The sequence below is a fragment of the Elephantulus edwardii genome, unplaced genomic scaffold (assembly GCF_000299155.1).
Source record: "Elephantulus edwardii isolate Elephantulus edwardi_28Jun2011 unplaced genomic scaffold, EleEdw1.0 scaffold00362, whole genome shotgun sequence".
NCBI lineage: Eukaryota > Metazoa > Chordata > Mammalia > Macroscelidea > Macroscelididae > Elephantulus > Elephantulus edwardii.
This window is the reverse complement of record NW_006400112.1, coordinates 1,681,639-1,709,211: the sequence shown is the minus strand read 5'-3', so window position 1 is coordinate 1,709,211 and position 27,573 is coordinate 1,681,639. Positions and strand designations below refer to the sequence as shown.

The 27,573-nt window shown below is 44.1% G+C and overlaps 1 protein-coding gene across 1 annotated transcript; it reads right to left on the bottom strand.

Moving 5' to 3' along the window:
* SLC47A2 (solute carrier family 47 (multidrug and toxin extrusion), member 2) lies at positions 1 to 26,821 on the bottom strand. Its single transcript, XM_006902053.1, has 17 exons — positions 26,696 to 26,821; positions 24,859 to 24,960; positions 24,508 to 24,576; positions 20,919 to 21,067; positions 18,023 to 18,065; positions 16,566 to 16,610; positions 16,184 to 16,281; positions 15,708 to 15,805; positions 12,721 to 12,834; positions 11,868 to 11,935; positions 10,424 to 10,532; positions 8,699 to 8,774; positions 7,796 to 7,865; positions 6,448 to 6,580; positions 6,264 to 6,358; positions 2,563 to 2,647; positions 1 to 221 (listed from the first exon to the last, which is right to left on the bottom strand). Exons 1-17 carry the CDS (start codon positions 26,819 to 26,821, stop codon positions 1 to 3), a joined length of 1,701 nt encoding a protein of 566 aa, XP_006902115.1.
* Between the last annotated feature and the right edge of the window lie 752 nt (positions 26,822 to 27,573).

The following is a 27,573-nucleotide window of genomic DNA, read 5'->3' as shown; positions in this document are numbered from 1 at the left end:
TTAGTGCCTGGTGGTTAGGACCCTGACAGCAAGACCCAGGAGCAGTGTGACTACTGCTGCCCCCAGTACTGCCCCACGGCGGATGGCCAGCTGTCTTGCTGACAATGTGCTGGAAGAAACCGAAAAGCCAAGAGTTGTTTCTGGCATCCTGAAGAGGTCCATTTGACACTCAGGTCTTGAATAACTTGTCAGGGTAATACCAGGAGAGCTTCCCATGTATACTGCAGAAACAAACAGAAATAATTCAGTGCTGTGGCTGAGGAAAAGCGTGGCGTTGGAGTCAGAGGCCTACATTAACCAGTTAACTCCACTCGTTATAAATTTCAACTCATTGCCATTGAGTTGAAACCAACTCCTAGCTGCCCGTCCAGCAGCTGTTTGAGAGGCTGTAAATCACACAGGAGGAGACTGGCCAGTTTTCTCTTGCAGAGCTGCTGGTGGATTCAAACAGAGAGGAGTTAGCAAAGCAATTGCACGGGAGGAGAGTGCCCATCTTTCTCCTGCAGTTGATGGATTTGGGGAGTTCCAGTGGCAAAGTCCGTGGGAAGCTGCCCTAACTCAAAGGCCACCCCTCTCTGGCAGTTCGAATCCACCAGTGTCTCTGGGGTAAAGATAGATACTCTCCTCCTATGTGAGTTATAGCTTCAGAAACTCAATGGAGGGTCAGCTCTGAGTTGGTTCCAATTTGACAGCAATTATTTTGAGATTTTTTGTTTCAGAGTAAAGCAGTCTACCTCTTTAAGCCTGGCAGAAATAACTTTTGAATATTAATTTTAGTTGAATATTAATTAACATAAAAACTCCAATGACCAATTCAGAAGTCAATCTGCAGACTTTAGAAAGGACCTCCACATTAGCTTCTTTTGGTTTCTGCTGCCCATCCCACCAGAAAAGTTCATATTATTCATGTTTGCTTTAGCACCTTATGCCCACTCATTTAATAATCAAAAGACAACCTCTGAAGTAGTACCCTCATTTTGCCCCTGTACTGTGTCTGCAGAATGTCCTGCAATAAGCATATCAGAATATGTGAAAAGCATATTAAGGAAAAACCTGTGAGTAAGTGGTGTGGGCACCTCCCTTCTTTACCATGTTAGTAGAAGGCAAATCCTTACCTAAACTTGTATAAATACCTACAAAAAGGTAGCCAGTATGAATCCCTGGAGAAGCTGAGCTGCTGGCAGTCCAAGGTCCCTTTTCTTCACCTGTCTTTTTCCTTGTACACATTATGCTGAAATAAGGTCTAGTGGCTTAGAGGTAAGGGGGTGTTCTGCCAACTCCAAGGCAATTATTTAAAATCCATCAGCAGCTCTGATTTACTGCTGCTAAAAACCTGCTGAAGGGTCAGCTATGAGTTGGTTTTGGCTCGACAGGATCTAGAAAGAACACAGGGTTTTGCAACTGCAGTGGTTACTGGTTTCCCACCCGCTACAACAGCCTTGGATGTTGCCAACAAAATTGGGATCATCTAAACTGAGTCCAGCGGGCTAATTTTAAATGTAATAAATTTTTCTCACCATAAAAATAAAAAATCCTGTACAGTAGGAAAATGTCTACTATACAGGCAGGATCAGATGAAGAAATATATAGGACAGCTTCTTAACCTGTGAGATAAAGCTAACTACTTGATCAGGTGTAAAGTAGATCCGAGTCTGCATTGTGATGGCATGTGTTCCCTTTATGACTATAGAAAATATTAAATGTTTGGGGGATTTTATCTCACCAAAACTCTCATGGCAATTTAAGCCTTCAGAATTTAGTCAGCCAGTTCATGACTGTACTGATCAAGGAAAGCCCAAAGTAAGACATGATCCCTCAGTTATAACTTGGAAGAGCTTTGAGCTAGATACACACACATACCAGGCACTTGGTACCAGCCTGGGAGTGCAGGGGAAAACTGCTTCACAGCTCGGCCCTCACTTTTCTATGTGATTCACTTTATTGAATGTACACCAGAGAGATTTTTGTCAAGTTTGATGATCTGATCTGATGTCTGGAACAGCTTCTGTGGGCTGTGACAAAGGACAGTGCTTCTCTATTCCTTCTATCAGTGAGAGTATAAGTCTATTGGTTGGTCATATCTGTGCTTGTTTATGTCCTATCTCCCATCTGTAATATGATAGGGAAAGTGCATAATCTCTTAAGATGATACTTGCTTTCTCATTTGACATTGACAATATATATCTCATTTGTATATCTCAAGCCTAAGGCAACTACTTGTTGCAATGTTTTGGAGCTCACATGCCATAAAATAATAGATACTTATTATTTTCCTGGCACTTAGGACATAATTTTCATAATAGGGAGAAAAATTTTGTTGCTATTATTTGCCATCAAGTTGGAATCGATTCATCACTGATCTTCCAGTAGGAACAGTTTAGACTTACATAATTTCCAATCATATAATCTACACAGACTTAATAGTGAAGCTATGAAACTAGCACAACATGAGTGTTCCATAACTCTTGTACAAACAAAGCTGGCTGTCACACAGAGGGCAATGGAAATCATGTGCCACTGACAGTTTTGTGTGTGTCAAAGCAGAAGACGCCATGCCTTTACCTGAAGATACAATCACCTTCTCAGGCCCAGGTCTGGGGACCACGTGCTCTGCCCTCTGATGCTGCAGGCCTGCATTTTTCTGAGCCTAAAGGAGAGAAAGCGGTCAGTGTCAGCCTGCCCACCAGTAGCCTTGGAAATACTACCAGCCAAAAGCAGGGCATATATTCAAAGTGACAAAGCAGTTTCTCCTGGAAAGCAAGTCTCCTGGAACCCACATTTCAGGCTTTCATAGGAATTGGGCTCAGCCATACAGTCCACCCCAGCCTTAAGTGTTCTTTTTGAACTTTGCTTCCTGGAGTCAACTTCAAGGCAAATAGTTTTAGTAAGGAGCTTACCAGAAGCATTTGCCTTGGACATTGGATTAGCTGAGAAAATTACCTGGATGCAGCTAGCTACCAGAAGTAGGAGCTCCCAGTCCGACTACAGGCTGGTTTTGGTTACTATTTTTTATAATCTGCACTGTGCTCTTTTGAAAAGTTTCATTAATTTTGGAAAACCAACTCCAAACATCAAACTGGTTGCTATGATTAAGATAACTCAGTAATATTAACAATGTTGTATAAGACAAATTTATCAGTTCAACTCTCATCCTCTTTTCCCATAACAGTGCCAATACGTCTGGTCTAGGAATTTTAGCAGTTCCCTTTTTTTTAAATCTTGGGAACATTTCCAACACTTTAACTGAAATATTACCCTGGTTTGCAAATATTAAGGAGTTCTAGAGGTATAGTATGGTTGCTATTTGAAAAGCAGGCAGTTCAAAACCACTAGATGCTCCTGGAGAGGAAGGTGAGCAGTTTGTTACCAGTGCAAAACCGAGGGAGGGTTACCAGGAGTCAGAACTGACTCAATGGCTGTAAGTAGAGTCAACAAACATCAATCTATTTCTATTGTTGGTTTAATATGATTTATTTTAAAACAGTAGTTTTATGTGTGTTTTAATGACTTAAAATTACTTTTACTTCCTTTAAAAAATTTAAATCTAAGCCAACATTGTTCTCAATGGAAAGAGGTTAAAGGCATTCCCATTAGGAACAGGAACTAGGCAAGGATGTCAACTCACCTCTCTTATTCAATATTGTATTGGAAGTCGTAGCGATAGCAATAAGACAAGAGAAGAAAATAAGAGGTACCAAAATTGGCAAAGAAGAGGTAAAATTATCTCTCCATGCAAGATAATATGATAGTACACCTAGAAAACCCTAAAGACACAGCAAGAAAACTATTGGAAATAGTTGACCAATTCAGCAAAGTAGCAGGATCCAAGATCAACATACAAAAATCAGTTGGATTTCTCTACAATGACAAAGAGAATACAGAGCAGAGCTAAGGAAAACAATACCCTTCACAATAGCTAATCACAAGATTAAATACTTGGAAGTAAATCTAAGCAGAAGCACAAAGGACATCACTACAAGAAACAAAAAGGGACCTGGAGAAGTGGAAGAATATCTCTTGCTCATGGATAGGAAGACTCAATATTGTGAAAATGGCAATACTACCAAAGGCAATTTACATGTTTAATGCAATCTCAATATAATAAATACCAATTTAATTCTTCAAGGAGATGGAAAAAGTAATCTCCAGTTTTATTTGAAATGGAAAGTAGCCCCAAATAAACAAAGCACTCCTTAAAAATAGAAAAAAGGTAGGAGGCATCTCACTCACTGATTTCAAATCCTACTTCACTGCCATAGACACATAGATCAGTTGAATAGAATTGAGAACCTGGAAATCAGCCCATCTATCTATGGTCAACTGATTTTTGATAAGCATATGAAATCAGTTAAGTGGGGAAACAAGAGCCTTTTTAACAAATTGTGTTGGCAAAATTGGAAAACTATCTGCAGAAGACTTAAGCAAGATCCACACCTCACTCCATATACAAAAACCAACTCAAGGTGGATTATGGACCTAGGACTAAAACCAAGGACTACAAACTTCATTAAAGAAAAGCTTGGAAGAATTCTAGTAGTCCTAATCCACAACATAAACAGTCTTCAAAGCATCCTAAAAAATCTACAACCAGGAGAAGACAAAATAGATGAATGGGACCATCTAAGAATCAAATCCCTATGCACATCTAAAAACTTCTCCAACAGGGTAAAAAGGGAAGCCACAGACTGGAAAAAGTATTTGGTAATGACATGCCAGATAAGGGACTTTTATCTAGAATTTATAAAATACTTGAGCACCACAACAAGATAAAGGTAAATAATCCAATTCAAAAATGACACAGGATATGAACAGACACTTCACCAAAGAAGACATTCAGATGGCCAACAAGCACATGAAGAAATGTTCAAAATCCCTAGCTCTAAGAGAGATGCAAATCAAAACAACTATGAGATATCATCTCACCCCAGTAAGAATAGCAAAATTTAACAGAACAGCAAGCAACAAATGCTGGAGAGGTTGTGGAGAAACTGGAACCCTTATTCACTGTTGGTGGAAGTGTAAAATGGTGCAACCACTGTGGAAAGCGGTGTGGCACTTTCTCAAAAAGTTGCAAATAGAGATACCATTTGACCCAACAATTCCACTACGGGGAATATACCCTAAAGAGAACATAACTGACATCCAAGCAGATATATGCATACCCATGTTTATTGCGGCTTTGTTCACAATAGCAGGAATTGGAAACAACTTAGGTGCCCATCGACAAACGAATGGATAGAGAAGCTGTGGTATATTTACACAATGGAATACTACGCTGAGTTGAAAAACAAGGAACTCATGCAATATTATTCAAAATGGGTGACCCTGGAGAACATTATGCTAAGTGAAATATCTCAGTCACAAAAGGACAAATACTGCACGGTGCCACTGCTATAGAATGAGAATGGCATGAGGGTTGGGGTAAGACGGAAAAAACTGGGTAAGTTATGTATACTGCATTGAAACAGATGAGGGAGAGAACAGTTTAAAAGTGATATATGATAGGGTATTATGGTTATCACAAGAGTCTAGAATTAAGGTTGCATGGTGGAGTATACTGTGGGGGGCTACCGGGGGATTGTATACCAATGAAAGAATTTTACTTTTCAAAGAGAGGAGCGAACTGGGGGGGGAGGAGTGGGCATGGAAAAAGTGCAACAATGAACGAATGGAAATCCAAAATCTCTGTAAATGTTCATTAAAATTAATAAAATAAAATTTAAAAAAATTTAAATCTGTACCAGTATCTTTTAAAATGCCAGATGATTTGATGAACACACACAGAACATAATACCATCTCCTAGTCTTTGGAAAACTACCTCCTCTTCTTTATTGTATAAGAAAGACAAATGCCAGCTTTGTTTAAAATGTCATCTAGAAAGAATGAGGGCAGCAGGGGTTTATGAACCTTTTCCAAAGCACAGACACACTTTGGGGGTTTCCTTGAATTCAGACTATGTTGACCTTGCTTTTGTTTGGTTTTTACCAGGCAGGCTGTCTAAGGAAAGTTTTCAGTGTGTGTTTCTCTTTGTAACTGTAGAATATTACCATTACCTGCAGCGATCTGCAGTCCAATAAGAATGGCAAGTTCAGCTGTTGAGGTTCAGAAAGCCCTTTCTTAACTCCATTCACTTTCCCCAACCTTAGATCACTGTGGCCAAGTGTTGATATGCTCTGGGCATTTCTGGCTTCAGCAGGTGCATTCTATCTTGGGCCAGGTGTGGTGTGTATCTTATGGACCAAAGGCTGTTAATCTCACTCACCTCCTCTGCAGCTAACGTCCAGTTAATCTGGGCAGTGTAGGCAACAAAGGTAGCAGCTACCAAGAGGACACAAACCAACATGCCCAACCATAGGCCTGCAGAGGACAAATGGCAATAGGTAAGACTGCAGGGGACAAAGAATAATAGGTGGAAAGATCCCAGGCCTTTCCCCAACACCTCATACCCATAATTCTCATTCTAACCACAAAGGTTAGAACAGCGCCCAGTGGGAGGCCAAGGACGTAATACATGATCAAATTCACAATAGCTCCAAAGGCCTGACGCCCAGTGCCTCTCAGGACACCACCATAGACACACTGTGAAGAAAGGCATAAATGGTTTATTATTAATTACTAGTATTATTGTTGTTATGTGCCATCGAGTCGCTTGCTTAGTAATTGTAAAATAATAAATTAAAAGACGTATTTCGATGGGAAAGTCTGTGGTTAGAGACCTCTCTAAAGTGCTGAAGTGCAAAGATGGAGATTGAGGTTGGCCTGATACATGCCATGGTCTTTGCAATCACTTGTTATGCATCAGAGAGCTGGACAATGACTAGGGATGATAGAAAGAGGAGTGATGCCTTTGAGCTATGGTGTTGGAGAAGAGTATCGCATATACCACGGACTGCTAAGAAAACAAACCGGTTTGTCATGGAGAAGGTGAATCTGGGCTGCTCCTTGGAGGCAAGGATTCTGAAGCTTCGTCTGACATACTTTGGACATGTTGCAAGGAGGGACTAGTCCTGGGAGATGGGCATTATGCTTAAGGAGGGTGGAGGGACAGCACAGGAGAGGAAGACCCTCGATGAGATAGATTGGTTCAGTGACTGGGGTAATGGGGGTAGGTGTGTCAGAGATGGTGAGATTGGCACAGGATAGGGCAGAGTTTAGGGCTGTTATATACATAGAGTCGCTATGAGTCAGAGGAGACTCGATGGCACATAACAACAACAACAACGACGATGTGGGTCTTTGGGAGCTTACCCAAGTGTACCACAAGTGGATAGCTTTAACAAACACATTTAGTCCCACACAGCTTGAAAAGCTAGAAGTTCAAATCCACAGTGCCAGGTCCAGGAGAAGATTTCCCTCTGTGGGACTCCTGATTCTAGAAGACTACCTGCATTACTTGGCTCATGGCCCAGGCAGCAATACTATCTCCAGTCTATGTTTCTTTATCACATTCTTTGATTCTAACTCTTTAATTTATAAGCAATTCTGTGATTACATTGAATTAACTTGGGAACTTAAGCAATCCAGAAGAATATCTCCATCTCTGTATCCTCGATGGCGTTCTGGTGGTCTCGTGGGGAGGGAGTTGCATTGTCAACCCAAAGCCACGTAGTTCTAATTCACCAGCTGCTCTGAGGGAGAAATATGGGCAGTCTTCTCCCTTGGCATTTGTAGCCTCTGAAAACTCATGAGAGGGTCAGTTCCAGCTCCACAATAATAAGTTGCTTGTAACCACAACTCAGGGGAGTGCACAAGTGAATGCAGTCTTATATGTGTGAGGGTCACAGTTGTACTCACACAGATGGCTTCAAAAAGCTGAAAGACAGTGTAAACTGGCAAGACCTGCTCCACCCGGGCAATAACTTCTCTGAAGAAGAAATGGGAAAGGGCATTCACTTTTGGAGCACTAAGAAAAGACTCTATACTCACTACTCTATATTCAAAGTAATTCCAGTTCCTAGGGACCTTCCACCAGGTCTCCAAGGCTGTAAACCTTGATGAGAGAAGACTTTCTATCTTTGGCCTATGAATTTGAACTACCAGACATGTGCGGTCTTTCAAAAAGACAGCATAACACACTACAAAGCTCCAAAGAAGACTGTAGAGACCCCTTTATGTACCTTCTGTTCTCCCCAAGGAGTTCTGGGTAGTGCAAACAGCTACCTGCTAGCTGTTGAACCAAACCTAGAGGTTCAAGGCTCACTCAGAGATGTCTGAGAAGAAAAGCCTATAAATTTACTTCTGAAAGTTGCTCTTGAAAACCCCACTGAACATGGCTCCAACATACATAGAATCCTACGTCTACTGGAATCAACTTGGTGGTAACTGTTTTTAGTTCCCTTCCTTCTTTTTGTAGATGTTATTCCACCATGTGAACATAACTACCACCCAGAGCCTTGAACTTTCTGTATGTCTACGAGGCACTTATTAAATGCTAGGACACTCACTACTCACCCCCTCCAATTTCATTGTCCTTAGTCTGTTACTATAGAGAGAAAAAAATGGTAGAAAACGGGGCTTGGGTGCACAAACATAGAGTGCATACACATTCAGGACTTTCAAGATGCTAGCTAGCTTCCTCCCAGTGAGACAATTCTGTGTTCTTCCTGCTGTAGACCAGCACCCAGCCAGGCACGGGACATGTCTCTGAGGACCACACTGACATTTTCAAGGAGCGAGTGAGGAAAATGGATTACCTACTCATCATTGGTAAAAACGTGCCCCAGCTTATTTTTCAGGATGCTCAACAGGGTTGCCACAGCCAAGGAAATGCCAACTGGAAGAGACATGGAGAGCATTAACAGAACCCAATCCAAAGAGGACTCGAGCTTATATCAGATAAATCAGCATGACTCCTCCAAGCTCTCTGCTCTGAGAAGACTTTGGTCACAGGACTAATGCATTAGTCATTTGACCAGACTAAAATAAATATTGTTTGTAGTCACCTAAGAAGAACAAAGAAAATGTCTACTCCAGTGATTCTGAAAGTCTAATTCCCTAGAGTAGTAGCATCAGCATCACTTGGTGGCTGATTGTTCTTGTTAAGAGCCATTGAATTGCCTATGACTCATACCAACCCCATGCATAATGGCTCTGAATCCTGCCCTATCCTGACCTAATCTCACTGTCTCCAACACACCTAACCTCTTTATCTCAGTAACTGTAATTGTTGTTTTTATGTGCTGTCAGTTGCCTATGATTCATAGCAACCCTATGTACAATAGCTCTGAACACAGCCCTATTCTGAGCCAATCTCATCATCTCCAACAGGCCTAATCCCACTTCCCTAGTTACTGAGTTAATCCATTTTATCCTGGGTCTTTTTCTCCTGTGCTGTGACTCCACCCTCCCAAGCATGATGTTCTTCTCCAAGGATGGTCCCTCCTGGCCATGTGCCAAGAGTGTGTGAGATGGAGGATCAAAATCCTTTCCTCAAGAGAGTAGCTTGTTTTTACCCTATCCAGGATTGAACTATTTATTCACCTGGCAGTCCATGGTATGTTCAAAACTCTGTTCCAGCACCACAACTCAAAGGCATCGATCCTTCTACCATCCTTAGTTATTGTCCAGCTCTCTGATGCATAGCAAGTAATTGTGAAAACCATGGCCTGGAACAGGCACCTTACTCTCCAGACTGACACTGTTGCTCTTCAGTACTCTAACAAGGTCCCTGATAGCAACTTTCCCAATGCAATTCGTCTTTTAATTTCCTGACTGCTTGTGTCATGAGGGTTGATTGTGGAACCAAGCAAGCTGAAGTTATTAACAATCTATATCTCTTCTCTGTCTATCATGAAGCTGTAAAATTTGCCCAGTCATGAGAATCTTTGTTTTCTTGATACTGAGCTTAATTAGAAGTACAAATTTTCAGATGGAGTCCAGCCTACTAAATCAGAGCTATGCTATTTGAGGTCCCTCAGGCTGGTTTTACCAGCCTGAAGAGGAGGTTCCAACACAGGCTGACACTTGAGAGACACTGCACTACACAGACAAGCTTGTCTGACTGTTGATGTCAGAAAATAGAGCCATGAGGCTGGAGAAGACATCCTTATTCTGATGAGTGGGACTGGCAGAATCTAAACTTATAGAGAGGATAGACAAGCAGACCAGCAGCTGGAGAACAAATTCTGGGATGAATGGCAGCCAAAGGTCATGGTTTTGTTTAAGGTGGATGGTGGAAGCTAAACTGACAGGCCCTCCTCAGATGATTCAAAGAGTCCAAGCATCAGGGAAGAATTGGGCAGGAGATAAGGAAAGTGAGAAACAAGTGTGGTTGCCTTCTGAGTTCTGCTTTCTAGGGCAGAGTGCTGCCAACTTCCTATCAGCAGGGGGTTGAATGATGGGTATAACAGATTTAGAAGTTATGTCAATCGCTCTCCCAAAACTCACCATGTCCACCCTCCCCCAACCCAGCAACTGACCCACCTGTGCAGATCACCCCTGTGATGGCTGACCGCTTTGCTTGCACAGTATCTGCAGCTCCCAGTGCCATCCCCACACGGACACAGGTGGCAATGCTGAGCCCCATGGGAATCTAGACATACAGGAAAATGCAGTCAGTGGAGACCCCTCTGGCCCCTGAAAGGAGGTAGGTTCTTGAGCCAGGAAAAGGCCCATGTTGGGGCACAGCAGCCTACTAGGCTGGTCTGGATGGGAGGAGTGTAACAGCCTAAATATGAGGACAGACATTTGGGGGTGGAGATGGCAGGACAGTGAGGCCTGAGTGGTGAAGTGGAATGGAACTATTATCTGGACCATAGAAACATTCTCTCATAACCACATCCCATCAATTTCAGTGGAGGCCTCATAGGAAGGGTGGCCTTGCAACTGAAAAGAGATTAGTGTATTCTTAAGTATACTAGAAAAGCTCAGCATAAGAAAAAGAAATTAAACAACTGGTAAAAATGAGAATAACCTGACTAATTTTGTAAATATGGCTTTTTGTGAATCCTTTGCTTAAAGTAGGGATCACATATTCTACTCTCAGGAACCTGCCAGAGGCTGTGTGTCTGTGCAAAAATGGTTGTGAGGCCTGGATAGAGGTTGCTGTGTCAGTACTCACAGACTGGGTGTACAGGAACAAGGCCCATCACTAAATGGACTTCCCTCTCCACTGACTGGGTGTATGGGGACAAGGCCCATCACTAAGTGAAATGCCCTCCCCACCTTTTTTTAAAAACAAAAACCAATAAAACCACACTAAAGATCCAGATTACTATGTGAAAGTTCTCAATTTATAAACAAAAATCTCAAGCTTATTGCTGTTAAGTCAGAACCAACTCATAGCTGACCCTCCACAGGTTTTCAGAGACTGTAGATCTCCCATGGAGCGGCTAGTGGATTAGAACTGCTGGAGATATGCAGCTTTGGCATTAGCAACACACCTGCCTATTGTCTACACCACCAGAGCTCCTTCAGTTTATAAAAGATGTTAAACTGGAAAATTCTCTGGTGATGTACATTGAATATGCACTTTCATATGCTGAGGCTTCAGCCAAGCAAGTTCTGGACCTGGTGCATTTAGGAAGCAGGAGGGGATTCCTCATGGCCCTAAAAAAGGTCCCAGGTGGTCCCACAAGTGCTGCTCGTGAATTTTCAGGATGTATCAATATTGTGTCAAGAGCTATGATAAGCATATGAGAAGCTCCAGGTGAGAACAAGTTTGCCTTTGGAGTGAGGGGTGCTCCCCACCTAGAGAGGAAAGACAGGTGAGCAACAGACAGACTTGGCCCCACTAGCTGTACTGGGATCTGCCTGTCGACTCCAAGAGGGAAGGTGACTCCTCTTCCAGGGCACTAATTCGCTAGTGGCTGGTGGGGAATGGGCCCCAGGTGGAAGGTTTGCAAAGATACCTCCAAAGAAGCCTCACCATGTATGTCACAGTGGCCACCTCGTAGATGACAGCCTGGGCAGAGAGATCCAGCACACTGAGTAGGCCTGTTGAGAGAGTAGGCACACAGTAGGAATGCCTGTCAAAGGTCTCAAGCACCACCTGCTGACCTAGCCAATAGGGAGGATCCCAATCCTTGGCTGACACTATGCTTCTGTGCTCTGGGGGCACAGAAGCCAATGATTCTGAAGAGCAGGTATTCAGACAACATGTTTCTAGTTGACTTTCTGTCTGTTAGGGGAAAAAAAAACAACCAAACCCCAACTTAGCTCAGGTGTTCTCATAGAATGACCTTACAAGAAGAGAAGTGATGAGGCATTGACCTAGCCCTGCCATAATTTTTTTTGTGATATTGTACAATCCTTCTTATTCTTGGAGCTCCATTTTCTCATCTGTAAATGGGACCAAGACTTGCATTAGTAGGCCATTAGGACTGGCTCCAGGCCAGGATCTGTGATTTTTCAGGAGACACACCAGGTGAGAGTCCTGTACTCACCAAGCCTTTGCTGTCTCTCATTTCATTTGAGCCATTCCCTCCCTCTGCCTTCAGATGAGTTCTCATAATGGTGCCAAGCCTGGTGCTGGCTAATGTCAGGGACTCAGAGATAGATGGAAGGCATGAAAGGCACAGGCCTGCATTTGAGGTAAGGAGTTCTCTCAGCCCAGTAAGGAGGACAGGTGAGCCACAGACAGACTCAGCTCTGCCAGCTGGGCTCTGCTGGGACCCACCTGTGGAGTCCGGAGATGGATGGTGAACTCCCATCCAGGAGTGGAGGTTTCTGGGTTGGGAACACTTTCTACGCTTGGTGCCCCACCCTGTTCTTGCACGTACCCATAAGGAAGCTCCCAATCTCGTAGGCCCACCACTCGATGCACATCATGAGCATGCTGGGGATAGCAAGAGAGAAGAAGGGGCCCCAGTCCTGCAGACATTGCCTGGACCAACCTGGGGATAGAAGCGTGAGATCTAAGCCACCAGGAAAACAGGCCCAGGTACTTGTCATTTTGTATAGGGTTGGGAGCAGCTGGCCCTAGAGCTGGTGTTGGGGGAAGGGAATGAGGAGGATGAAGGTACAGGACAGTAACCTTCTGGCCAGAATCAGAGCAGAAGGGCAGCTCAGGAGTGACATGGGTGTCCATTCCCAGCCTGCCCCTGAATACCACACGACCTCATAAACACCATACCCTCTCATCTGGAAACCCTGAGTCCTAGTTCATCCTGCTTTTCCCTAAGGAGTTGTTGGAAGGCTGCCTGGGATCAGGGAGATGGAGGGACTCCCAGCAACTCAGGCTCTGCAGGTGAGGAGCAGGGTACAGGTCTGCCAACTTGCTTCACCTCACCAGGTCCTGGGTCCTGAAGGAACCCATATTTGATAGTCAGTTTTGGGGAGGCAGACAAGTGCAGTGCTTAGATTCCAAGACCTGAGTTCACACAGACACAGGTTCAAGCCCAAACCTCATCTTCTGACATGTTGGAGAGAAATTCTTTAACTTTTCTTTTTATTAGTTTCCTCAATGAGTTGTGTGAGGATGTCAAATGTATCATCCAGGAAGAGTGCAAAGGGTCATTACAAAGACAGAAGAGGGGAGAAAAAGACCAAAATGGATGTCAGAAGAAACTCTGAAGATTGCACTGGAGCACAGAGAAGCCAAAGCACAAGGAAGAATTTAGGATACTAAAGACCTGAAAAGAAGATTCGAAAGGGCAGCACAGGATGACAAAGCAAAATGTTACAATGAAATATGCAAGGAGCTGGAGTCGGAAAATCAAAAGGGCCGAACTTGTTCAGCATTTCTTAAGCTCAAGGAACTGAAGAACAAATTCAAACCTCGAGTTGCTATAATCAAGGATGCTTTAGGCAGAATATTAAATGATCCAGGAAGTATTAAAAGAAGATGGTCGAAAGAATATACTGAGTCACTGCATTGAAAGGAATTGGCAGACTCAGAAGAATTTAATGAAATAACATATTTGCTCATATATGTTATATGTTGAGCCTATGGTGATGAAGGAAGAAGTTCAAGCTGCTTTGAAGGAAATAGCAAAAAATAAGGCCCCAGGAATAGATGATATACCAATTGACGTATTTCAGCTAGCGGATGTTGCCTTGGATGTGCTCACCAAGTTGTGTCAAGAAATATGGAGAATAACCACTTGGCCAACTCACTGGAAGAGATCTATATCTGTTCCCATCCCAAAGAAGGATGACCCAACAGAGTGTGGAAACTATAGAACAATATCATTGATTTCCCATGCAAGCAAGATTTTGCTGAAGATTATCCAAAAATGACTGAGACAGTACATCAGCAGAGAACTGCCAGAAGTCCAGGCTGGGTTTAGAAGGGGTTGTTGTACTAGGGATATTGTAGCTGATGTTAGATGGGTCTTAGCTGAAAGCAGGGAATACCAGAGGAATGTCTATCTCTGTTTCATTGATTATGCAAAGGCATTTGACTGTGTGGATCACAACAAATTGTGGCTGACTCTGAGAAGAATGGGAATTTCAGAACACTTGATCGTGCTAATGCGAAACCTATACTTAGACCAAGAGGCAGTCATCAGAACAGAGCAAGGGAACACTGCATGGCTCAAAATTGGGAAAGGTGTATGCAAGGGATGTGTCCTATCTCTATACCTTTTCAACCTGTATGCAGAACAGATTATCCGAGAGGCTGGGCTCTATGAGAAGTGTGGTGTCAGGATTGGTGGAAGATCTATTAACAATCTGCATTATGCAGATAATACAACCCTGCTTGCTGAAACTGAGGAGGACCTGAAATGCTTGCTGCTGAGGGTCAGAGACTGCAACCTTCAGTATGGATTGAGGCTCAATGTCAAGAAAACAAAGATTCTCACCACTGGACCAATTGGCAGCATCAGGATGGAAGGTGAAAAGATTAAGATTGTTAACAACTTTAGTCTGTTTGAATCCATGACCAACATTCTTGGCACCAGTAGCCAGGAAATAAAATAAAAAAACACAAACAAAAACAAAACAAAACATATTGCGATTGGAAAGTCTGCTGTTAGGAACCTCTCGGAAACTCTGAAGAGCAATGGTGTCACTCTGGAGACTAAGGTGTGTCTGATACAGGCCACGGTCTTTGCAATCACTTGTTATGCATTAGAGAGTTGGACAATGACTAGGGAGGATAGAAGGAGAATTGATGCCTTTGAGCTGTGGTGCTGGGGAAGAGTACTGAATGTACCATGGACTGCCAAGAAAACAAACAGATTCATCCTGGAGAGGGTTAAACCAGGCTATTCCTTGGTGGCAAGGATTCTGGGGCTTCGTTTGACATACTTTGGACATGTTGTAAGGAAGGACAGGTCCTTCGAGAGGGACATCATGCTTGGGAGGGTGGAGGAACAGCGCAGGAGGGGAAGACCCTCTGTGAGGTGGATAGATTAAGTGACTGGGGTAATTGGGATGGGTGTGTCAGAGACAGTGCGACTGGCACAGGATAGAGTAGGGTTTAGGGCTGTTGTACATAGGGTCGCTAGGAGTCGCAAGCAACTTGATGGCACATAACAACAACAGCAATGAAAGATGAGGAAATTTAAACCAAGCAAGGTCTGTCAGGCACACAGCATGCTGCTTATTTCCCTGACCAACACAGTGGGAGCTCACAGGGCATTTGTGGGGCATTCTGTGGCTAGCACCTTATCCCCAGCAGGGGGCACTGGGACCTTCAAGGCTTTGGAGTAGGTGCAGGGCAGAACAAAGAGGAAGGGAGGAACCCTAAAAGGACATAGAAGCCTTCTTCCCACCCCCATTTTGGTGCTGCTGAAGGGTGGGGGGGGGTGGTTACACACACCTGCCCATGTATCCAGGTGCAGCTTCCTGAGGATGATGTAGAGGAAGAGGAAGAGAGTCTGCATGATCTGGGAAATGGTGTTGGCATAAGCAGAGCCCCTGGAAAGGAGAGAAGAGGCCTGATGTGAGCCCCCTCCTCCTCCAGCAGGATGACAGGACCCTCCTTGCTGGCATCCGGGAGGGGACATGCTGCTCAGCAGCCAGGCAGCATCTATTGCCATGCCCTAAAATCACCTGCAGGACCCCTTTTTCACCATCTGGTAGACTATGTCCAGAGGATGCTACAGTAGTCCTTCTGCCTCCCTGCTGGTTGATTGAATCCATAGCAGAAGTGCCACAGAGTACCTGAGGACCAGCAGTGGAGCAGCTTTCAAAAGTCCTCACCTGAGTGAGGCAATGACAGTGACTGCCTTTCACTGGAAAAGGATAGCTCAGTGGGCAGTGCCCTCTGAGCAGGCCTTGGCAGGGACTACTCACCTGACTCCCAAGTGCAGCACAGAAACCAGGGCATAGTTGGCCAAGCCATTGACACAGTTCCCCACAATGCCACTGAGGACTTCAGGCCAGATGATCCCCTGAAATAAATGAAGACTGGCCACCAGCCCAAGGTGACCAGTAACCTCTATTCCTTAAACGCAAGAGTTTCCTTGCTGAGGGGTCACAGGACCACAGGAGTGTAAACAGGCTCAGGCTGGAGACAGGCCTTGAGACAACAGGTTAGAGTGATCTCCTGGTTCACGGAAGGTGGAAAGAGGAAAGCATGCAAGTGTTCTCCCCGCATGCTGAGAACCGGGGACTCACTCGGCAGCTCAACAAGTGTGCAGGGGTAGTGAGCCTTCCTCTAGCCAGGGACCTATACCTGATTTTGCAAATACTTTGCCAGCAGACAGTACAGAAATATTGCCTGTGTAAAAAAGAAACAACAAATAAATCAACAACAAACTACAAACTAACATTACAATCATTTCTTTCTAAGACTTGGATTTCTGACTGTGGAGATGCAGGGCAGAGCCAGGGCTCAGCTTCCCCTGACATGTGAGCTCCTCAGGTCTCCGCTTGGCTGGTAGAGACAGCAGGAAGAGTACAAGGCTTTTATATGCAAGTCTGGGATCTGGGCACGCTTGGACAGCAGGCAAAGGACTGCTTACAGCTGCCAACAGGGGCTTCTCTTATCTCCTGATTCACAGAAGGTGGAGAGAGAAAAGAGCTCGCGCGCGCGCACACACACACACACGACTTTGTAGTGGTTGGGCCCCAAAGAGATTAGGGAGCTGGCCTTTCAGATAGGTATGTGTGGCTAGGTTATGCCCAGCTCAGGTCATACTTCATCACATGTTGTCAAGTCTAAACGACTTCTAGCTGACCCTCCATCAGGCTTTCAGAGGACACGGCTCATCTTTCTCCCATGGAGCAGAAGGTAGATTCAGATTACCTACCTTTGAGTTGGCAGGGTTATTGTCTACCTGCTAGTGCAACAGAGCTCCCTAGTCACAATTTAGGGCCACCCTATGTTCACCCTGACTGGTTCTCTTCCCAGTTCCCTTCTCAAGAACACTGGCCCCAGAGAGGCTGAAGGCTGCTCTGTCTTGGGGATGTGGGGGGCAATGAGGAGACATAGGCTTGAACCTTCTGTGATCAGCACAGCCAGGTGCTAACATGCATCATCACACTACAATAAACAGTGTAGTGCCAGGTTCTAGAAGACTCATACAGATCACAGAAACATGCACACTGCTCATTAACTTAGCATTTAGGGAGTGAATAGAGAAGAAAGAGAATATTCAGTCACTGGTATCGGGAAAAAAATTAAGTTATATGATTAAGTCTTATATGTAAAAATAGACCATGAAACAATTAAAAGAAAACATAGTCAAATATCTTGGTAACCTACAACATATACTGCTTTCTTGGCTATAATCGCTGTGGAAGTAGCCAAGAGTAGCACAGAGTTGCTGGGCCTTTTGGATATCACCAGCCAGCACAAACTAGATGCATCGCTCAGGACCTTGACAGGATTACAGCGATTTGGAACTTTTCACACCTATGCTTTCCAAATATTCTCAAAAAACCCCCCACACTTTTCTAACCAGAAGAACATACTGGCTCTGTTTGTTGTGTTTTGTAATCTGATTTTCAATGACTGGAATCATGGACTGGAAACCTAACTCCTGTGCTGTTCTTCAGCCTTTCTTGTTGCCCTACAGTGGGTCACTGTGTGCTGAGGGTAGAAAGGCAGACAGCTAGAATCTAGATGAGGGCAACTCTAGCCTCTTCCTCACTTAACAGAATAAAAAGCCCAGTGATGGAGACACTTACAGGAAGTGCTGGAATGAAAATCGTCACATAGTCCTGGGTTAACCTGCAAGAGAAGAGGCACAGAGCAGACAAGCAGTGCACCTCTAACTTGTGTGGCTGGAGGAACACAGCATACCAAAGTACATGACACATCAGAAGTTAGAGGCCACTGCTTCCAGCTGCCAGAAGGTGCCAGGATGCTAGATCAGTGCACCCGGAGCCTTGTGAATAGAAAACTTAATTCTTTTAAAATGAAAATTATCAGACAATATTATTAGTATAATATTCAGGAAAACTTTTCCTGAAAAGAATTTTTTTTCAGCCAGAAATTTTTTATTATTATTCATTTTCATGAAATGAAAATTTACAGAGACTTTGTATTTCCATTAATTCATTGTTGCACTTTTCTCCCTGCCCACCCCTAAACCGCCCCCCCTCCAGTAGACTCTTCTCTTTGAAAAGTAAAGAAAAAATTCTTTCACTGTTTTACACCCCTCCCCACGGGTCCACTCCACTATGCAGCCTTCCTTCTGGAAAAAACTATTTTTTAACAAATAGTTTATCAGAAAAGCCCCAGGGATATCTTATCCAGAAATAACCAAGAGAAGCATATGTTAAATGAAAGAAACAAGGTAGCCTAACAACAGGGTGTTTCTATGTTTAATGATGTTATGTGCCATCAAGTCATAACTGACTTATAGCTGACCGTCCAATGGGTTTTCAAAGGCAGTAAATTATAAAAAAAATCTGCCCATCCTCCCACAGAGCAACCACCTGCCTTTGCATTGGCAGTATAACTCCTTTGTAAATCATCAGAATTGAGTCAGTTATCTTTTTCCTTTTTGAAAGATAATGAAAATGTCATTTCTTCAAAAGTGTGTATTTTAAAACTCCTACACATTTGAGGTCTTGAACACTAATGAGTGAAGACCAGATAAGCTGTGGGAGGATTTAAAGAATACCAACCATGAATACTGTAAAAAGTCATTACTTTGCCCTAAAGCACCGAGAAGCCAAAGGAAAGGGAAGGAATCAGGAAGGTAAGAAGCTAAATAGATGAGGACAGCTCTGGAAGATAAAGCAAAGTATTAAAATGAAATGTGAAAGGAGCTGGGGTCGGAAAATCAAAAGGGATGAACTTGCTCATCTTCTTAAACTGAAGAACAAATTCAAGCCTCAAGTCGCAATACTTAAGGATGATAAGGACAGCATATTAAATGATCCAGGAAGCATCAAAAGAAGATGGGTAAAGTATTCACAGTCACTGTACCAAAAATAATTACTGACATAGAAGAATTTCACTAAACAACCTATGTGATGAAGGGGAAGTTCAAGTTGTTCTGAAGGCAAAAAAAACAAGTCCCCAAGAATTGATGGCATACCAACTGACATATTCAACAAAGAGATGCAGCCCTGGACATGCTCACCAGGCTGTTCCAAGAAACCTTGGGGACAACTCCCTGGCCAACTGACTGTAAGAGATCCATATTTTTAAAAAAGGCGGTTCCAAGAGAGTGTGGAAATTATCAAATAATATCACAACCAAGCACAATCTTCCTGCTGAAGATTATCTTAAAATGACTGGAACAACACATCAACAGAGAACTGCCAAAAGTGGAAGGTGAGTTTAGAAGAGGCCATGGCACTAGGGACATCATAGCCAATGTCAGATGGATCTTGGCTACAGCAGACAGTACAAGAGGAATGTCCATCTGTATTTTATTGATTATGCATTTGACTGTGTGGATCACAACAAATTGTGGCTAATCTTGAGAAGAGTGGGAATCCCAGAACACCTGATTGTGTTCATGTGAAATCTATACTTGGACCAAAGAGGCAGTTGTCAGAATGGAGCAGGAAATACTGCATGGTTCAAAATTGGGAAAGATAGTGTCAGGGGTATATCCTGTCTATATACCCCTTTTCAATCTATATGTGGAACAGATCATCTGGGAGGTTGGACTTTATAAGGAATGTGTATCAATATTGGAGGAATACTCAACAACCTGTGCTATGCAGGTGACACAATCTTGCTTGCTGAAACTGAGGACCTGAGGTGTTTGCTGCAGAAGGTCAAGGACTTCATGGATTGAAGCTCAATATAAAGAAAAGAAAGATTCTCAGCATTGGCCCATTTGTCAGCACCAGAACAGATGGAGAAGAGATTGAAATTGTTCAGTTTCATCTTGCTTGTGTTCGCCATCAACACTCTTCGTACCAGCAGTCAAGAAATTAAAAAACAAATGGCATTAGAAAAATCTGATGTCAGGAACCTCTCCAAAGTGCTGAAGAGCAATGATGTCAATCTAGAGACTAAGGTATACCTGATTCAGGCCATGGTCTTGTCTATTATTTACTATGCATCACATATCTGGACAAGACTAAGGATGATAGGAGAAGAATTTACAACGTTGAGTTGTGGTGCTGGAGAAAAGTATTGAGCATACCATGAACTGCCAAGAGAACAAAAGAGGTCTGTCCTAGAGAGGGTGAAACCAAGTTCCTTCTCGGAGGCAAGGATTTTGAAGCTCTGTCTCACATACTTTGGCCAAGAGAGACCAGTCCTTGGAGAAGAGTTGAGAGACAGTCAAGAGAGGGAAGACCCAGGATGAAATGGATTGACATAGTAACTGTGTCGGAGACAATGAGACTGGCTCTGGATAGGGCATGGTTCAGCGCTATTGTACATAAGATCACTATGAGTTAGCTGGCGACTCAATCGCACATAACAAAAAATGCAAACGTCTAAGGTGTTTCTTGCATTTGCTTATACTTCTGCCTTCTTCAGGTCACAACTGGAACAGCATGCTAGTTCTGCAATTGGGACTGCCTTGGACATAGACGCAAAGGCCTAGGGCCAAGCTCCCTGGGTGTCCCATGCTGGGCTTCCCTAGGATTCCAGCAGGAGGGATCATACCTGGACACGACAGGGTCCTGCCGGAGAAGCAGCAGCAGCTGCTCAGTATTGAGGAAGAGCGCCCAGCAAGGAAAGCAGGAGAGAAGCAAAATGAGGGTGGCTCGCTGCAGGATGATGCCCACATGCTTTTTGTTCTCGCTGCCAATGCTCTACAAAACCCAGGCTCAGTCAGTCAGGCCAGTCGATGCTTATTGGCCCGCCCCCACCTCGCCCAGTCAGGCCCTAGGCACTGATTGCCCCATCCAGGCAGCCCAGGCGATGCTGATTGAACCACCTCATGCCACTCAGGCAGCCCAGGCAATGCTGATTGGTTCGCCCCCTGCCCAGTCAGGCTGCGCAGACTGAGCTGAATGCCCTGTTCTCACAGGTCTCTTTGTGCTCCCCGTGGGGATGTTGAGTGAAAAATTCTGATTCTATCGGTCATTGTGAGAGGATTTGGAGGAGAGGCTCTGGATCTGGCAGAGGGATGCTCCAGGATGTGTGATGGCCTGGCATACCCTGTTGTTACCATCTGGTTTAATTCCAACTCATGGTGACCTCATGTATACAAACTAAAACGGCTCTAAAGCCTATTCAGGTCTCTTATCTTTCAGAAGCAGATGGGAAAGGCTGTATTAGAAGGCATCTCTAGGTTAAGTTCAAATCACTAGCCTTGTCTTTTCCTCTAAGCACACCTCCAGTTACAGCACAGGGCTCACCTGCTCATAAAACAGCCTAGGGGTGTTTTGTACCTTCTCAAGTCATGATATTTTCAATTGCTTCATATGCATATAAAAGGTAGACAGTGAATAACGAAGGCCAAAGAAGAATTGAGTCCTTTGAATTGTGGTGTTGGTGAAAAATATTAAATACACCATCTACTAGAGAGGACAAAATTAATAAATTGCACTTCCTAAAAATTAAGTCTCTGTGTGCTTCAAAAACTTTTCCCAACAGGGTAAAAAGAAAACCTACAGACTAGGATAAAACACTTGATAGTGACATCTCAGACAAGAATCTCATAAGGAATATTTACAAAATATTGCAGAGCCTCCACTGCGTTTGAACTGTGGTATTGGAAAAGAGTGCTGAATATCCCCTGCCAAAAACTGTCAAAAACCAAACAGATATATCTTTGAGCAGGTGCAGCCAGACTACTCCTTGGAGCAAAGATGATAAAACTCTGTCTCACATACTTTGGGCATTTTGCTAGGAGAGGCTATTCATTGGAGATGGACATCATGATTGGGAAGGTGGAAAGGCAACGGAAGAGAAGAAGACTCTCAACTGGGTGGATTGACACAGTGACTACCGCTAGCACAGGACAGGACAGGGTACAGATCTGTGGTTCATAGGGTTGCTATGGACAACATAGCTATTTGAATCTATAGCACCTAACAATAGCAGGGCCTCCACAAGGAAAGGACTGATAGCTCAATCACAAAATGGACAAAAGACAGAAAGACTTTCATGAAGGGAAGGCAGTTGAGGAAATGTTCAAAATCACTGACAATCAGAAAGATGCAAAACCAACCACAATGAGATACCATCTCACTCCAGCAGTAGTAGCAAAGTTTAACAGGACAACAAGCAATAAATATTGAAGAGGAGATGTGAAGAGATTGGAACTCTTCTGCACTGCTGGTGGGATTGTAAAATAGTACAACCATCTTGGGAGGCAGTTTGGCATTCCCTCAAAAAACTGAACATAGATCCAGCTTTTGTACTACAAGGAAAATAGAACTGAAGCATAAATGAAGATTTGTATATTTATGTTCATAGTAGTGTTATTCACAACAGCAAGAATATGGAAACAGCCCTAACTAACAACAACAAACTGATGGATTGCAATATTATGATCCACACAATGGAATACGATGTAGCACTAAGGAGCAATGGTTTTATAAAATTCTATATAATGTGGGAGAATCTAGAAAGCATTATACTAAGTGAACTAACTCAGTCTCATAGAGATAAATACTGTGTGAGATCTTTACTGTAAAAATAGGACAACTGAAAGGGGAGGGAATCACTAGGATAACAGAGTTTGGTGGGCAGAGATGTGTGTGTGTGTGTGTGTGTGTGTGTGTGTGTGTGTGTGTGTGTGTTGTGAAGGAATTAGGAGAAGTCCAAGGGAGACCTGAAAAGATGGGGAAATAGTAGGCATAGATCAATAGTGATTCACTTTATAAAGCACAATGCACATCTTTTGAAACATAACATGAACCACGGAATATGTGAAATGCAACGTGCATGACTGATACATGATGTATATGAATTTTGTATGCAAACCAATATAAATTTAAACACAAACAAGTCTGTCTTGTAAGAAATGCACCAGAATGTTGCTCAGAAGAGATGGCGAGACCTCATTTCACATACTTTAGCTGTGCTAGCAGGAGGGGCTAGTCCCTGGAGAAGGACACCATGCTTGCAGGAAATCAGTGAAGGAGAAGATCCTCAAGAAGATGGATAGACACAGTGACTGCAACAATGAGCTTAAGCACAGCAGAGATAACAAACACGGTTCAGAATGGAGCAGGGCTGTACTCTGTTACACATGGGGTCACTAAGAGTTGGAATGGACTTGACAGCACCTAACAACACAATATGTGTGAGACTAAAATTCCAATCTTGAGTGACCAGTGTACCTCATGAGCAGCCACTATTCCTCTGTGAGACTGTTGTATAGCTACGATGCCAAACAGATTTCAGCAGACTTGTCAATTAAGAACGACTAGAACAAAGGCTTGGTCATCTGCTTCTGAAATCAGTCCCTGGAAACCCTATGGATCACAATGGTCCTGTCCATAAGTGTTATCATAGAAGTAGTGCAGGTATGACAGCATTTCATGATGTCACATAGTGCATGAAATCACAGTGATTTGAAAAGGGATGGGTAGTGGCAATCTGAGGTCAGCCAACAGCAGTTCTGTGCCTTTCCATTGTGCTCTCATTGTCTCCTTTGTTCTGCAGAAGTTCCTAAGGAGGGTATTTTCCATTCTGCTTCACAACTGGGGTCAATGAAGCTGAGGGCATTGACCAGTTAGACCAGAGGCCAGGCTCCTGTTGTGCTGCTCTGGGCATCCAGAGCCTCTGGAGGACTGAGTTCAGAGTCTTATCTGCTTTGTGGTTACTGCAGCCTGGGCATCACTCCCAGGTCTGCTGCTGTGACAAGGGCAGGAAGGTCCCTACCTGTGTGCTCAGCATTTAATAATGTTGAACTTACCCTCAGTTTACGGGTGTGAAGAGGTGGGGTGGGATATGGAAGTGAGAGGACCACATAAGTTTTCTGGGTGTTTTTCTTTTGATGATCTCTCACACATATCAGACTAGAGAATTGCTCTTAGGTTGTTCTCCTCCATGGCACCTCTCATGGGCTGCTAGTCTTCCAGAGAGTTGACCCAGTACCGGGTCACTGTCCCTGACAGCGCATAACCCCTAAAGATTGGATAGCTGACTCCAGATTCTGTCTGTAAGACTAAAGCTCAAGGTTCAGAAGGGTTTAGAGAAGCCTCACATGGGCCTTCCTCACATTGTTCCTGCAGCACCTGTCAGAACTCCTACATTGTCCAACCACCTTCCTACTCCCTAGAAGGCTCCCACCTACCTGGGACATCAAGGTGTCACACGCTGAAGCCAAACCGAATCCCACAGAAACACCACAGACATTGACAAACTGGAGTCGCTCATAGGAGAAAGCACAGGGTTGGTTAGGTTTGGAGTTGGTGAGGACCCTGTGACTGAGGCGGAATAATTGGGCCTTGAAGGAGGCTATCCCCAAAGGGGAATGGGTGCTGAAGCATTTCTGAATTCACCTGAGCCAGGACTCTCCTGTCCTGGCTGTGTCCTATTGTGCTGTGCCTTGGACAAACACCTGACCTTTGGCCCCATCTGTGGAATGGAGGTCAGTCACCCTCCCTATCACCCAACAGACCCTCCTTGGCCAACAGGTACTTACGGCCACTGCAAGGGTCACGGATGCTAGCTCCACCTTGCCCAAGTGCCCACAAAACACCGTGCTCACCACATAGATTAGGAAGGTCAGCACCTGGAAGAGAAACTTGAGAGGGTCCAGAGACAGGTCAGCTGACCCCACAGGCTTCTGTCGCAGGTACCCCTGTTCTGCTTTGCCTCTCGGCCCAGCAAAGACCCAGTATCCTCAGTCCTCAGAGCTTTGCCCCTTCTTTAAGGTTAATAGACAAGAATCACCCCACCTGCAGAAAAATACCATGTGATCCACCAGGAGACATATATCCCAAAGAACTGCAACACAAATTGACATACTCATATTTGTTCTTGTTGTAACACTGTTTATAATACCATGGAGATGGAAACAACCCAAGTGCCCATTAACGGATGAAGATGAGGTTGAAGATTGTGCATGGCAACAAAAAGTTTAAAAACCTGAAAAACTGCACAACATGGCTGAAACGAGAATAAATTATGTTGAGTGAAAAAAATCACATATTAGAGAGGCTTGGATTGGCCCTCCTCCCACTGTTCTTGCACTACCAGCTGGAACTCCTATGCTAAGTGGCACAAGTGACAAAAAGACCATTATAGTATAAAACACTATATAAAAATCTAAGAAATGGTTTACATACCCATAGAATCTATCCTAGAGGATTACCAGTGTAAGAAGTGAGAGAGGAGGGAACAAAAATGTAAAAAAAAAAATATATTCTCACATTCATTTGGAAACATGCTTTCTGCGTATGTGGGCAGCACACTCCGCTGCCCAGAGTCCTGCAGTCCCCTTCCCTTGCTTCATTTCCCCCCTTCCAAATTAAAAAAAGAAAAGATCAAGAATTTTCTAAAATTGTAATGTACAAAAAGCTTAGATCAAATAGGATAAATGTTCCTCTATACACATAGAAAACAAAACATGACCCCCCCAAACATGTAGAGAAAAAACCCCAATAAAAAATAATCACCTGGCCCTTGCCTTGTGCTAAAGGTCTTTCCTGTGCCTCATTTTACAGCTTTCCTCCCTACACAAAAATTGCCACCGGTTAAGCAAATTTCTCATAACAGAATAAGACTGGCTCCAAAAGTATGACCCCTACTTGCAGTGAGCCAGGGCGGAAGACTGGGCCCTGGTTCTGCTCCCACCCTGGCCGTGCTCCAACTCTGTTCTGCTACCATTTCAGACATCCTCCCACTCTGGCCCTGCTCCCACCCCGATCCAGCTCCCATCCCACACACAGCAGTACCTTGACCTCAGACTGTCCTTTTACCCAGTGGCTCCCATCCTATCCCCCCAAAACCCCAAAATCGTGGTAATACAATGGAAGTATTTTCTAAAATGACAACTGCAGCAAGTTTGCCATAATTAATACATATTGCTATCTCTGCTATCATTGTAATAAAGTAGGATTTTATCAGATCATATTACAAAAGAGTAATATGTGCCACACTTTTAGAAATGGTGTCTGAGCAGCACATATTTGTGATCTGAAATAAACATATAGCTGATTTTGTTTGGGAAGTAGCACAGGCATGAGGCATTATCTCCTGGGGAGAGTCCCACCACCAGAAAATTTGAAGCTCCATCTCCCCGTCATCTCTAGCCTCCTTCTGAGTGGAGCTGCTTGTACTGAGCACACTAGGGCCCCTAATACCCAGACACTGCCTTTGGTCTTGAGGAACTATACACTTTCACCATCTCAGGGTGGAGACGCTGCTGGGCATCAGGGAAGCAATTCCTCCGGAAGGTGTATGCAGCCCTAGACACATCTCAGAATCCTGCCTGGCAGCAGCCTCCCTCCCATCCCCCATCTCTGCCGCCTCCTCACCAGGGGTCCTGAGAGGGTAAAGAGGATCCTAGCTTCAGCTCCAAAGCCCCTGGGGAACAGCTTGAGGAGGGGAGAGCAGCAGTGCCAACAGTGGGCCAGGGCTCTTGAATCCTGTGAACTGTCCATCCTGATCAGGCCTGGCTGCTCTCACAGTTAGCTCTGTCCAGCCAGCCAAGATGCCCTGACTGTCACCTCACAGCCTGGCTAATGAGTAAGGGGTGGGAGGAGGCCAGAGCTCTGAGGGCCAGCAGCCCAGCAGGCAGCCCAACATGGTGGGAACAGCTTGCAGTACTGCTTCCAGTCTGCCCACTCAGGTAATAGAATGAGATTGTTGCCCCAGTAGAACTGTCAGGTGCCTGCTTTTACCTCTGCTCCCTCAAAGGAATCAGTAGGAAGCCATCAGGAGGAATGGGGCTTGAGCATGTTTCACATGGCAAGGAGAGCTGGGTTAGTCTGAGTTCTGTGCAGGCAGTTCAAACTCCAAATGCCTTTGGCAGATGTCTGAGGAACAGACGTGACTTGGCTTAACAAAGTAATTCCCTTTGTTTACCATTTTGCCCAGAGAAACTGTCATTTAGCTTCCCAGCAGTCTCTCCATCAGGCAGGTTGCACTCTCTCTCTTTTACCTCTGTGTTCTTGAAAACAGGACACTACCTGTTATCCTCTTTGACCTGGTCTGGTTCAATGTGTGTGTTCTGCTTGGGAGTAGTGAGAAGCAGCGGGCAGGACAAATACCTGCTCCTTGCATGATCACAAATACATCCCTGCAATGAGAGGGTGGCAGTTAGGCATCACTCTCGTGGCCACCAAAGCTACAAGAGAAGAAGGAAAAGCTAGTCCCAAAGGAAGTGATTCAGGGGAAATACACACAAGAGATA

Coding starts and splice junctions, on each gene's coding strand:
- SLC47A2 (XM_006902053.1), bottom strand. CDS start 26,821: ATGGACAGTTCACAGGATTCAAGAGCCCTGGCCCACTGTTGGCACTGC. Junction 18,066..20,918: donor CAGGACCCTGTCGTGTCCAG/GTATGATCCCTC, acceptor CTTCTCTTGCAG/GTTAACCCAGGACTATGTGA. Junction 2,648..6,263: donor GGACGTTAGCTGCAGAGGAG/GTGAGTGAGATT, acceptor TCTCTCCTTTAG/GCTCAGAAAAATGCAGGCCT.